At 48.2% G+C, this 13,307-nt stretch overlaps 1 protein-coding gene across 11 annotated transcripts in view; it reads right to left on the reverse strand.

Annotated features, from left to right (window-relative positions):
- Positions 1-13,307, reverse strand: part of TANC1 (tetratricopeptide repeat, ankyrin repeat and coiled-coil containing 1) — a 241,903-nt gene that overhangs the window by 13,710 nt on the left and 214,886 nt on the right. For all 11 annotated transcript variants that reach the window (XM_043894132.1, XM_043894129.1, XM_043894127.1 and 8 more), the window contains one exon: positions 13,030-13,108. In XM_043894132.1, coding sequence (XP_043750067.1) covers positions 13,030-13,108 — 79 coding nt within the window. The remainder of the gene's footprint in view (positions 1-13,029; positions 13,109-13,307) is intronic.

Here is a 13,307-nt window from a genome sequence, read left to right on the forward strand (position 1 = left end):
TGACACACACCACCCCCCACCCTGAGAGGAAGGGGACCACACACGCTGCCCCCATTGAATCTGGGTGGGCTCTGTGACACCTTTGACCAACAGAATACAGCAGAAATGATGCTGCACCAGTGTGTGGGCCCAGGCCCTGAGGGCAGCTTCCGATTCCTTGGAACACGCCTTGGAACCAGATGCTATGCTGTAAGGAAGCCCAAGCAGCCTTGAGATGAGACCACTAGGAGAAGCTGTGTGTGGCTGACATCCCAGCAGACAGCCAGCAACCCCAGCTACTGTGTCCGTGGGCTATCTTGGAAATGGAGCCCCAGACCCCACCAAGCCACTCTCTCACGGCAGCTCCATCTATGAGAGCCGTCTCGACAATCCCAGCCCAAATGCAGATTCAGGAGCCACAAAGCGTGTGTTCTATTGTCATCTTTTTTCACAGTAAGAGACAACAACAGATGGGGCAACACAAACACAGAGATCAGCATTACTGTCCAGCCTCTCTTCTCCCCCTAAAGTCATACATTTCAATCCACAAGAACTAATAAATACTGAGACAGTGAGAGTGCATCATATCATCCCTGCCTTCATGGAGCTTAGAATCTCCGTAACAAGTCCAGATTCTGGACTAAGAATGTCGAGAAAAAAGGATGTCGAGAAAAAAAAAAAAGGATGAGTAGACTGTGGAGGGACTTGTGTGCCCAGTTTGGCCCTGAGGCAGGCAGCTGCCGCTGGCAGGGGACGCTCTGCAGGGAGGCAGCCAAGGACAAAGCAGGAACTATGTGAAGGGAAAGAATACATGACAGGAATCCCCAGGACCACTGCATGGCAGCTGCTGCGCCTCTCCACTCTCAATCATGGTACATAATGGGGGTGGGGAGGAGCATGAGTAGAGGACGGGGTTCAGTTAGAAGAGGAGACTTCTGCTATGGCATGTGAACCACTGTCCAGAGGGAAGGACAGTGGCAGGTTGTGGGGGACAACCCCGGCCAGGACGACGCTCTTCGGCAGAGGACAGGAAGGCATGAGGGTGGGAGACAGACACGGCAGGAAGGGTGTCTACAATGCAGAGAAGGAAGGAGAAGCTTGAGCCTGACGCTGCAGCTCTAGTCCTGGGGCAATTCTTCTTTAAATACAGCCTCACCCCTACAAACTCCTGGCATTCCTACAAATCAGTCAGATGCCTCAGTATGAAAACTGGGAAAACACAGCAGTAGGCCGTTCACAAAAGGTGAAGACCAAAGGCCAGTAACTCATGAAAAGTGCCCAACCTCACAGGCAGTCCAAGTGACTGCAAAAATGAGACCCACTGCTGGTGGAAGATGTTCCCATCCTTCCTCCCAACAACCCAGGTGCAGACGTGTGCCTGGAGGTGCCCCTGGAGCAGAGGTGCCTATGGAGCACAGAGAGATGTGTGCTCGTCACAGCCCTGAGCTGGAGCAGCCCAGCTGGCGTGAACCACCAACCCCATCAACCGATCACAGTGTGAACACTATACGGCAACCACAATAAATGCTACACAGCTAAATGCAGTGCGATGGGTCAGTCTCCCGAATTTAACACTGATTCCAAGGAACAAAACAAAGAACACACAGGGTAACAGGTTGGAACTGAGCATTACTGGGAGGCTCCAGGACAGGCCCCCAGCTGCCCCCTTTCCAAGAAGGCGGGGCCCAGCTCCCCTGTGAACCTGGGGTCTCCCAGCACCCAGATGGCTGAAGTGGGGAACTGGGGGCTCAGGAGTGTGTCCTCTCCAGACACCCCTCAGGACAGACAGCATTCCTACTCCACCTGTCTTGACCTGGCCATGGCTTAACTCCCAGGACCACACACAGCAAAGGACAAAATTGTGACATAGAGACCCCATCTCCCTTGGAGGGACAAAGAAATCCTGTCTGCTTTACCAGTTTTCTGAAGATGGGGCAAACCAGAACAAACCACGGATGGATGGAGTGGACGCGACCAAGGGTCTTGACCCCAGGTGCCATTCCTACCTGTGTTATACCAACAGGCTCATCACCACCCGTCACATGTCTAAGTTTGTAAATAAATTATATATAAACACTGTAAACAGACTAGTATTTATACTGGTTTAGGTATATATATACTGGTTTCGGTTCAGACGGATCTGAATACCCGGGGCTGGTTTGTGACATGGAGGATGTGAGCTACTACCTGGGCCTGCAACTCCTCGGAGACTTTCCTACGGTTAGGGAGCCCTTCCTCTGCAGGGAGCTGACTGTGGCACAGAACAGGCACACGCGCTGCACATGGCCAGATGTGGGCAGGACGGCATGGACTGAGCAAGCTCAAGGCTCTTCCATTTGATGAGCGGCTGATCCACCGTGACATTCCAGTCTCTCTTATTTGGTAAACAAGTTCCATCTGCATTATAAACGGGGCCTTTAAACCAAGATTTCTTTTGCAGCTGCCACTGACTTTTTTTTTTTTTGGGCAACAACAGCACATCAAAAATGACAGCCCAGCACTAAAAATAGGACCCTGTGTTTGAAGAAGGCGCCAGAAGAGCCAGAAGTTAGAGCAGCTGAAGTCGGAGAAGAGTGCCGCCCAGAGACCGGGCTGGATTCCCTGTCTTCCCTTCCAGCCGGACTGGCTGCACTTCCGGTGATCAGCCTGCCTTTGAGATGGTAAAGTGCCTCTCAGCACAGACTGAAGTCCCACACAGTTGGCCTAACAGGGATCACAAATTCTTAACCAGGCTCTCACTTTCAAACGACGCCCCAAACAGTGGGACCTGTGTTTCCCCTTTTCAACTCAGACTGAATCTTTGGTGTCATCAGGACCCCTGAGGCTGGTGGTGGCGGGGCGGGCATCTCAAGTTCCACCAGCCACAAGGATTTAAGAATGCCATATTCAGAAACAAGGGAGACTGAAGACAGTGAACCACATGCTTAAACAAAACAAAACCACAGCAGAATTCTGCCCAGGAATTCCAGCTATTCTGCTGGAAAAACACTGTCCTCCAGGCTGACCACCAGCTTCCGACGAGGGTCAGTGCACTCGGCCTGGCCAGAGAAGAAGGGGGAGGGAGCAGGACAGGAGGAGCAAGCACCTAACAGAGTGGCAAGACCCTGGCTTCAGGCAAAGGGAATTTAAAGAGGAAGGAGGGAGAAAAAGGACTTGGAATGAAAAGGAGGTGGGCTCTAAATATCTGTGAGCTCACGGCAGTTCTCAAGACCCACACTGAACATAATTTCGCCCACTAGCAAAATCCTCAACAAGATGGCATTTTTGTAGCTACATTCCCATGAAGGCATATATAATTTTCTGACTAAAATTTTTCCGCGGCAGTACCATCTTCTGTCTTCAGAGCATGAGGAGATTTGTCGTGGCAGTTGTTCATCTTAAGAAAACCCGATTCACACTCAGAAATACGAGACCCTCACTGAAAACATCAGGGAGAGATGGTTCTTGCTTAAATGGATCATTTGCAGGAATCTTTTACGAACTGAAGTTCTCCGGGCAAAGACATGATTTAAAAAAAACTCAACTGTCAACTCACCTGGAACCTAGTTATTCCATAAACAGGGCTGTTTATGACATTTTATGCCAGGTCTGTCTCTCTTTCACACACACACGGGGATGTGTGGCTTAACAGGCCTGGGGGTTTCAACAATGGACTGTCGCCCCCGGCCCTGACATGCTTCTGTCCTTAGAAGGGTGACAGGTCGGAGCACACACACAGGCAGTTCCCTGTTTCTGGACAGTGACCTCCTCTTACTTCATACACTGATGACCCAGGCCGCCCTCCCAGGCCCGAGCTGAGCACAGGAGCCAGCTGCAGCCGCAGAAGCACTTCCTGCCGGATGAGATGGCCGTGAGAGGGACGGATGGGGGCCAAGGGGCTCAGCTTGGCTCTGCGCTTGTGCTTACGGGTGCACTTTGTTTCCTAACATACTGGTTTTTCCCATCTCTCAGAAAAATGGATGGAAAATGAACTGCAGTAAGCAGCAGGGTTTGCATAAATGTCAATGAGTTGTGACCAAGATGGAAACCATTAGATGTGACAAAGGTAGTGAAGATGGAACCTCGGCTGGAGGAGAACAAAGGTGAAAGGTATCATGGAATGCTGGGAGTCTCTCAGCTCTCTTATCTAAACTATGATGCTTAGAAAAATAATTTGGAATTTCAGTTTTTTAAACCTCTTTGGGAGTGGCAGCCCCTCCCCTTGCACTTTCTAATAACTGGCCTCTGGAGAAGTTGTTACCCCAGAGGTTACTCAGCCTGTATTTCACTTTGCTGCCCCTGTGAGTCTGGGCAGGACTGCCATTCAGACAGGCTGGTCCCAAAGGTCTCTGACTGAATGGAAGTAGCTCCCTGACCCCTCCCAGAAAGCCAGGGGACACCCCCTCCTCCACCTTCTAGGACTGCATTTATAAAAAACCCAAGCTTATAGCCTTGTTTTGTGAGGCATTTCCTTCCTGGTTGAGGGAGGAGGAGGCTTCCATGAAAAGAATAAACTTCCCAACAGCTATAAATTCTTCATCTCCACAAAGACCTGAGCCCTCAACAATGCAAAGGATAAAACGACACACAATAAAGATTGCTCTGACTGGAAAACGCCATTGCTCCGGGAGGTGAACTCCCAGGAGCCTCCGGCACCCCTAGCCTTGGCAGATGCCCGTGCTGGAGGGTGACCTTACGAATGGGAAGCCAGTACTGCCCGAACACTCCCTGAAGGCTGTTTGGAACACCTTCCTCATTGTTCTGACCCTTCCTTATCATTCAGCATTTGGCACAAGTCTCCCAGGAGGGCCTGCAGCTGCAGGCCTCGGTGGGGTCAAGGAGAGGGAACCTCTGTTACAAGGCAACAGGCAGCAACCAAGCGGCACATGAAAATGTTGCCTCCCCCGCTGTATCAGCCCATTTCCCAGTGAACTATTTATAAAGCAAGGCAGGAACCAGATGTGAGGAACCAAGACACTCCTGATGTGCGACCAGTTCTAGAGTGAAAACACGCTGTCCGTCTCTGTACACAGATTAAACATGAACCTCAAGGTGCCAAGGAATTGTTTTAAAGAAATAAAGTGTGCAACTGCCACAGGACTTCACATGGAACCAAACTTCTTTGTCCCTTATAGTCTCTTTCAATGATGCGCTTTGTGATTCTAAGGAAACTAGGTTTTTAGAACTTTTAAAGAAGGATAAGAAAACAGTGCAATGTGAGATTAAAGATGGCAGAGTGGGAAAAGAAAAAATAAATAAAAATAAAGATAGCAGAGTTAGAAGGACCTTGAGCTCATCTCCCCTCAGGAGGAAAATAAGATTCTGACATTTTAATAATATACTCTGATATTTGTAAAGTGCTTCCTACAGGACACTTGATGGTCCTTCAAATTCACACATTTATTTAATACACAACTAATGTCTATGAGGCAAGTACCACTCATCCTGGTTTTACTGATGAGGAAAATATGGCCCAGAGAAGTTAAACCATCTAAGTTAAACTCATCTAAGGTCACACAGCTAGTGGGAGGCATGAAAGCATTTTGATGCCAGGGAGTCCAGTTGGAGTCTGAGTTCTTAACTCTCACACTTTGGCCCCTAAAGAATCTCCTTTTAAAAAATATTCAACCAATCAGACTAAGAATGTTGTTCTACAACAAGGGTACCAGAAAATACTTTCCTTCTCCTGAAGAATTGTTAAACTTTCTCCCACAGACAGTAAGAATAATCTGCAATGACTGTGTTCCGTTCTCACTCCGGTCACACGGCATCCTAAGGCCAAAACAGTCACTCAGCCTGGCAAACATGCAGGGCATTACGGCAGGAATATCCATGCTGTTCCTCATGTCCTGTTTCTGACACCTTTTCTTCCTTTCCTTATATATTTTATTTCAAAGAAGCCTCATCAAGTCCTTTGAGGGATAATGTGTGCTATAAATAACATAAATTCAATTTAAAAACAATTTCCTAAAATATGGGATGACATAAATCACGTTCCATACAGACTTTGTGCCAAAAATCTATCAGAAGATTGCAGCTCTGACCAGCTGTCACTTCTAAAGTGTGCTGAGAATGCTCACATTTTGGGCAGATCCTCTTACACACCGCATTATTTAAAGCATGTACATTGTGCTGTTCCCTCCTCTCCTCAAAGGGATACACGTGAGCTGAGGAGAGCAGAGTTAAATGCAGGACCCCACATGAGGGATCAGTGCAAAAGGGGGACCTTCTGACAAAACCGTACTACACAAGTGTGTGCGTGCTCAGTCGCATCTGACTCTTTGAGACCCCACGGTCTGTAGCCCACTAGGCTCCTCTGTCCACGGGATTCCCCAGGCATAAATACTGGAGTGGGTTGCCATTTCCTTCTCCTCTTCCAGACCCAGGGATCAAAACTGTGTCTCTTGCATCTCCTGCACTGGCAGGCAGATTCTTTACCACTAGTGCCCAGGCTTAAAAACAGAAATAATCCAAATATATTTCAACAAGAATTTTAAACAATCAAGATGACTTTTCGACAGGAGAGCAGGTGAACCTCCTGAGCTAGGAGGGAATGTCCCAAAGAACAAGCAGCCATGTTTGTGGGTAAAGATGCTCTAAGCTACCAAAATGCAAAGGAGTGCATGTTTTGCATGCACAAAGCCCAGGTTTTGTTTTTTAATCAAAAGGAAGGAACTCACTAGAACAAAGGTCTCTGTGTACAGCAAAAGCAGCACAATGGAGGTGGGGCACACGGTCCTGGTAAGCGGTCAAGCCACCAGTCCATATGCACCTGAGATGCTTCTGTGGGCTTCCATGGGCTGCCTCCTTGCCCCTCACCTGCCCTGCAAGACTGAGACACACAGTCAGTTGATTCCTGCTGTCCTCTCAGCAGAGGACAGGTCACCATGTCAGGGGCAAACCCCAGGTGCCTTCTAGGGCAGGAAGGGGACAGGGTGTGGATACACCCGGTCCCTCCCCTTCTCACCCCAATCCCCTCTATTGTTAGAGTGACCCTATGCCCATCTTCAGCTCCTTCCAGAGCCCGAGTTACCTCCTCCTCCAGTGCCTACATTACCCCACTTTGTCCTTCCCCTCTCACAGTCCTGGGTCACCCCCCTCCCCATTTCCCACCCTTTAGGGTCCTGAGTTACCCTTCCCATCCTCTCCAGGGTTCTGGGTTACCCACCTTCCCCTCCCTTCTGAGGGCCTGGGTTGCCCCCTCCATCCAGAATGCTGGATCACCCCGCTTCTAGGTTATCCCCACCCTCATAGTCTCTAAGGTCCTGGGTTACCCCCTCTTTCAGGCTTTTATGCTTAGGACAGCCAAAACTTTTACCTTGTTCAGAATGGACAGAAATCTGGATTTCCACCCATCTCACCGCTCTTTTCTAAAGCAAACCGTAGCAGAGGAAGGAATGCCTAAACAAGGACTTCCCAGCAATACTGATGAGACCTCCCCAGGACCTCCAAAAACTGTACAGCAGAAGTCACTTGCTTGTCTCTACAAAGCAAATTCCTTCATGTAAATTCTCCACATGTCCCAACAAGTAACGATCAGTTGTTTTCCTTCTAGTCTCTCACCTGAATTCTGCCTTGAGAGGTACCTAACTGGTGTGAAGGCCAAACTCAATCCAGAAGTCTCAAATTTCCTTTAAATTCTTAACAAATAAGAGCCCTACTCTCTCCAAAAAAAACCTAAGGTAAAATCTGAAAGAATAGAGGGTTCTTTTTAAATCAACCACAAGGCATCCTGTTGCCTGATGTTCACGTACAGAGTTCTGGGGCGGCTTTGGGTGTGATGAGCTCAGCTGTCCACGGTCCCTGCAGTGAGGGCTGAGGGACACCTCACCGCCCCCACCCAAGAAGGACAGGCAGAGTCCCAGAGTGGAAACTGAAGCAATTGAATGGAAACAAGAGAGAAACTTTTAAAACAGCAAAGATGAAAAACAACTCATATTCTGGCTTCCTGGTCCCATAAGGAAACAGGGGTGAGGACCCTCCCCCAAAACTGGTCTGGAAATGTCTCACACCCAGCTGAGGGGCTGGGCTGAGACTCAAGTCCCATCCAGAATTCCACGCAGAATTAGAGAAGAGTGACCCATGACTGGCATACATGCTGGACTAAACTGCCTCCACAAATGATGATAATGAAGGTTATGCAGCTAAAAATCCCATTTGATTTACTGGGGAGAAAATTCAACCCTTCTTGGAAATTGAGGAAAATATAGTGTTCTTAACAGCTTTAGCAATAAAGACAATATTTATAATGATTAAATTTCTTTGGCAAGTATTTACCAACTAAAAAAGCAAGAACAACATAAAAGAATACTTGACATGAAACATTTCAGTGAGACATCTAACTACCTCTGATGGGGCATCTCAGTTCATAACTTAGGGAAGGGCAGTCCTTGGGAGCAGTTGGCTGACAGGCAGGATGGCGTCCTACCCATGTGTGAAGCCAGGGCTCCAAGCCTGCTGCAACCAACTAGGAAGCAGTGAGAAGGATTTCCAAAGGACAACAGGGCACAGCACATCGGGGGTTGGCAGTCGGGCTGGCGGTGTGGGGAGGGAGATGTCATGCACACAAAGATGGGGCTGGCATGGGCCATCTTGGCCTGTCAGTCATGTCCATGCCAAGGGTAGTTGCTAATAGCTAGGTGTTTCAAAAGATGCAGTACAGGACCCAGTCACATAGATGACTGGGTTGAGGGCATCTAAGCCAGCCTGGAGTCCAGTAGCACATGACCTGCACTATGGCAGACAAGACACATTGAGCCAGGTCCCAATGAGCAACGGGCTCCTGATCTCTTCCCTCCAAAAACACAATTTCTCCCAAATTATTCTGCAAGGTGAGTGTTACCTACCCTAAAAGTTACACCTGTCTGCTCAGTCAACAGCTGTGTACCAGGCACCAGACAAGACCAGTGGCTAGTGGCTCCCAGGCTGGACGTACAGATAGCAATCCTTTCCATCATCACAGAAAGTTCTACAGGACATGAGACCAGACACAGTGACTACAGAAAGCAGAGCACAGGAGACTTGGAGAGTCCTGCCCTCCTGAAACCCATAATGTAGGCACAATAAGCTTTCATCAGATAAGCAACATCAACAATCACATTTATAAGCAGTAAGCACTAAGCAGGGAACTGCAATGTGACCCCAAGGAGTCAGCGCTGGGAACATTTTGCTTACAAAACAGGCATATTCGCTGAAATAGAAGCGTTTCTATTCCCCTAAAGAGCAAGAGGTTCTGACTAGAGACAGACAGCAGGCTCACAGACGTGAGAGATGCCTGGATTTTGGAAGCACAGTTCCTCTGACAATTCACAGCAGCATGAGGTCACCAGTTAAGCATTTCTAATCATTTTATCAGGCTGATTCCCATCGAACACTGACAAGAAAACAGTAACTCAGTTAGGTCAAGACTTCGTGGGAGCCAGCACTTGTTTGTCATGACTGTGGAATGCCTGAAGCAGATAACTTGAGCATCTGATGGGTTTTGTCATGGTTCAGGCTGCCCAGAAACTACAGGATCAAGGCTGTTTGACCAAGGCTGTTTGTGTGAATGTCATGGGCAGGGGGCCTCGGCAGCCACACAGGCAGAGCTTCTGGGTGGAGACGAACCCCAAGCCCACTCCTTGGGAGCTCCGAGCTTTTTCCTCACTCTTCTTCCACTGGAGTGAGTGTCACACTCCTTTATTTGCGTGAGAACAAGGGAAAGTGCTGAAGAGCTACAGGAATGATTCTGAAGGGCTGGATCTAAAAACCAAATAGACATAAAAAGCAAATGGCTCGAGAGATTGGTGGAAAGGGAAACTTACATAAATTAGGCTCTCTGCTCTCCAAAACCAGGAGAGATAGCTGATTTAGAGCTCAGCTCCGGTAGCTGAGTTTTAAACAGGGCAGTGTAGCACTGCATGGACACCATCAAAGCTGGGCAGGTGAGCCAAGAACAGACCACAGAGACCCTGCAGGAAGCCCATCAGCTGGTATTTTAAATCCAAGTTGTCCATAGCTAATCTACACTGCACAGACCTGAATGAACTCTTGGGATCCTACCCTCAAGCTGCGGCCAGAGACAGGCAAGTTCCATCCTAGAGTGTTTTAGGCACAAACCACCATTGACTACACCCAGGAACGAGGATCAAACCAGGAAGGAAAGCAGCTGCTTTCATTCTGCGAGTCTTTAGCAATTAGAAACAGCGCACAGAGCATGCAACCCACACAGGCTAGGGAACCAAGCAAGAAGCCGAGGACAAGGACTATGAGCTGCCCCATCGACTCAGGCTGTCATCATTGGGGCCGTCTCTTCCAGAAGGCATTTGATGTCAGGTAATGTGGACCCTGTGTGGCTGAATCCCAATCACAGTCCTCACAATCTGGGCAATGCAGTACACATCTGCGCAAAGCGCCATATATGCAGATGTTCCCTCATCTAAAACTTCCTCTGCAAGATTTCAAAGTGTTCCTCTGACAACCACTGACAACCTGATTTCCTCTGGAAATCAGGACGGTCTGTAGTAGCAGACATGGGTGGACATTTCTGAAAGAACATAGGAGAAAAATATCAGACAGAAAAATGCAGAGCAGGCAAGACTGGTGTTACTGACATGCAGCCACAGAGTACAGCTGGGGCTTCTAAGCCTGAGAAATAGTGTTTAGCTTTCTCTTGGTTTAAATTTTTTGAAAAATCCCTCACACTCTCGACTGAGGAAATTCAGGTTTACTGCCTGCAGAGAAAAGCTATGACCTGCTTCTCAGGCTGCAGAGTGGTCTGAAGGTTATACACGACGCTTTGCAAGGGAGAAGCTGAACCATTATTCATCCTTTCACTGAGGTTGATGGGAGCCTATAGTTTCTCTTACATGCTTTAGTCTACAACCTAGCAGATTCTCAAGGGGGAAGGAAGGAAGGTGCTTACTGAAACTCAGAACTGGTCATCTCGAGAAAAAACGGACCACATAAACAGAGCCCTCCAGTCAAAGCCGTCTCTGCATTTCTTCTTTTTTTTTTTTTTTTTTTTTTTGCCCAGAAAGAAAACACCCCTCTAATATTAAAGATCAGAGATTCTTATTGAGCTAAGTGAGGGGTGTTACAGGTACTAGCACTGACCCCCATCGTCATCACGGCTCCTCTCATGAGTGTCCCTGTGAGGCCGGCACTTAAAATAGCTGCTCACAGTGATTCTCTATTTGTCCCGAGGCCACAGAGACCCTGAAATCACCTGGGTGGACATTTAGGAAAAGAGTGTCCTATCCTTCCCAGGTGGTGCAGTGGTTAAGAATCTGCCTGCCAATGCAGGAGACGCAAGAGACTCGGGTTTGATCCCTGGAGGAGGGCATGGCAACCCCCTCCAGTATTCTTGCCTGGAGAATCCCTTGGACAGAGGAGCCTGGCAGCCTACAGTCCATGGGGTCACAGAGAGTCAGACATAATTGTCAGACTGAGACTGAGCACAGACGTGTGTGTGTGTGTGTGTGTGAGTGTGTGTGTGTGAGTGTGTGTGTGAAGTCACACACACCTAATGAATCAGAACTTCTAGGCTGTGTGTGTGTGTGTGTGTGTGTGTGTGTGTGTGTGTGTGTGTGTGTGTGTGTGTGTGTGTGTGTGTGTGTGTGTGTGTGTGTTAAGTCACACACACCTAATGAATCAGAACTTCTAGGCTCAACTGCCCCAGGGGTTCTGACCATTGGGAACGTCTGGCCAAGACTGTTACATCTCTTTCAGTCTTCACCAGATCCTAGACAGCAGGATTATTCACCTCATTTGACAAAGAGGCAAGACCCTGCCTGCAGGCCACAGAGGACAGGGATCTGGCCTTCCGGAGAAGCACAAAGAAAGCCATGCGCTGGCCTGTGGGCTACCCTGAGGCCCACAGCACAATAGGAAGTGGTGGAAACTTTCACCAAATATGGAGTAGCCCATACTATTGAAATGGCTGGGGGGAAGACTCCATCAGGAATTAAGGCCAATATTTACATCTATACACGTGGACCCCAAGCATAATCTAAACCCGTCTGTGAGTCCTGCACTCTCCCTGAACCTAGCAGACACGCCACCTCTCTTGCCCCTTAACACCACCCCCTGCTGCCAGCCCACCACCCACATCACCACAACTAGCACTGTAAGCCCCATGCACGCGCCTGGCATCATCTACAGTGGAGTGGGGTGGGGGGGTTGACAGGGGAGGAGGAGCAGTGGGGAGGAAGTTGTGGGGCTGAGCACCTGTGCTACCCATCAAGAAACTCTTTGAGGCTTTTCCTAAGTATGAGTTAGCTGAGGGACTCTACACACCACTGTTTGGCTGGTTAGGAAATGATTGAGAAGCAGTTGGAAATAAATCTGTGCAGGAGACATTGAAGTCATGCAAAGGACACAGCCTGGAAATGCATGTTAAACACCTTTGGTTACATTTGATAAAGAGCAACTGATAAAGTCTCACACTTCTAAGACCAATTCAGTCAAATGGAAAATTTCAAAGCAGCGTTATTTATATTAATATTAACCTGAGAAGTAGCCAACTCAGATCTTCCTGGAGACTTACTCACCCACACTACAGTTCAAAACACACATCTGACACCAAAGGATACGGCCTCGGTAGCTGGTATTCAGTCTGTTATGCAGGCTGCATGAGGACTGAGTCTTACTCTGGAGAAGGCAGGTCAGAGCCTTCCTTGATTTCACCTTGGATTCACCTGAATTCACTTGGATTCACCTTGGATTCACCTGAACACGGGGCTGGAAGTTCTGCCCTGCTCACGGTACACAGTCACAGGATGACCAGGTTGCTTAGGACACGAAAACACTCAGCAAGGTGGAAAGCACGGCCTTATTTGGGTATTTCTAGCTGACATTCATCAGAGGCACAGGAACTGCTGGTCTAATGCAAAATGATTCAAACTGCACTTGCTTCTAGAAAAGTTTTAGTCATCATTTGGGAAGTTTCAAAAGCTCCTAACTTCAAATGCTTTGTGATAACAATAGGCCCAGATGCATCCCATGTCATTCTTAAGACAACTAGGCCAAAATGGCGGCTAGAACATCAAGGAGCTACTTGGCCCCAACTACAAGCAGTGGAACCATAATTACCTGTTTCTCCCCACAGCGTGTCTGTGCCATTGACGTCTATTTCATGTTCCTTTTCCAGTCCCAGCAAGCACTGGAGCACCTGTCAGAAGTGGCAAGGTGATTTAATGAGTTTTCAAAGCCATATGCGCTTATTATATCCTGTGTATCAAAGGAGAGAACGTGTTGTTTTTTAACCATGATTATCTCATGCTGCACAAGGAGAGAGAATATAATGAAAATGGTTTTCCAGCATAATTCGTATGCTATTCACACTTTCACTTTGAGAAGAAGAAGAAAAA

Source organism: Cervus elaphus, chromosome 33 (assembly GCF_910594005.1).
Source record: "Cervus elaphus chromosome 33, mCerEla1.1, whole genome shotgun sequence".
Lineage (NCBI taxonomy): Eukaryota > Metazoa > Chordata > Mammalia > Artiodactyla > Cervidae > Cervus > Cervus elaphus.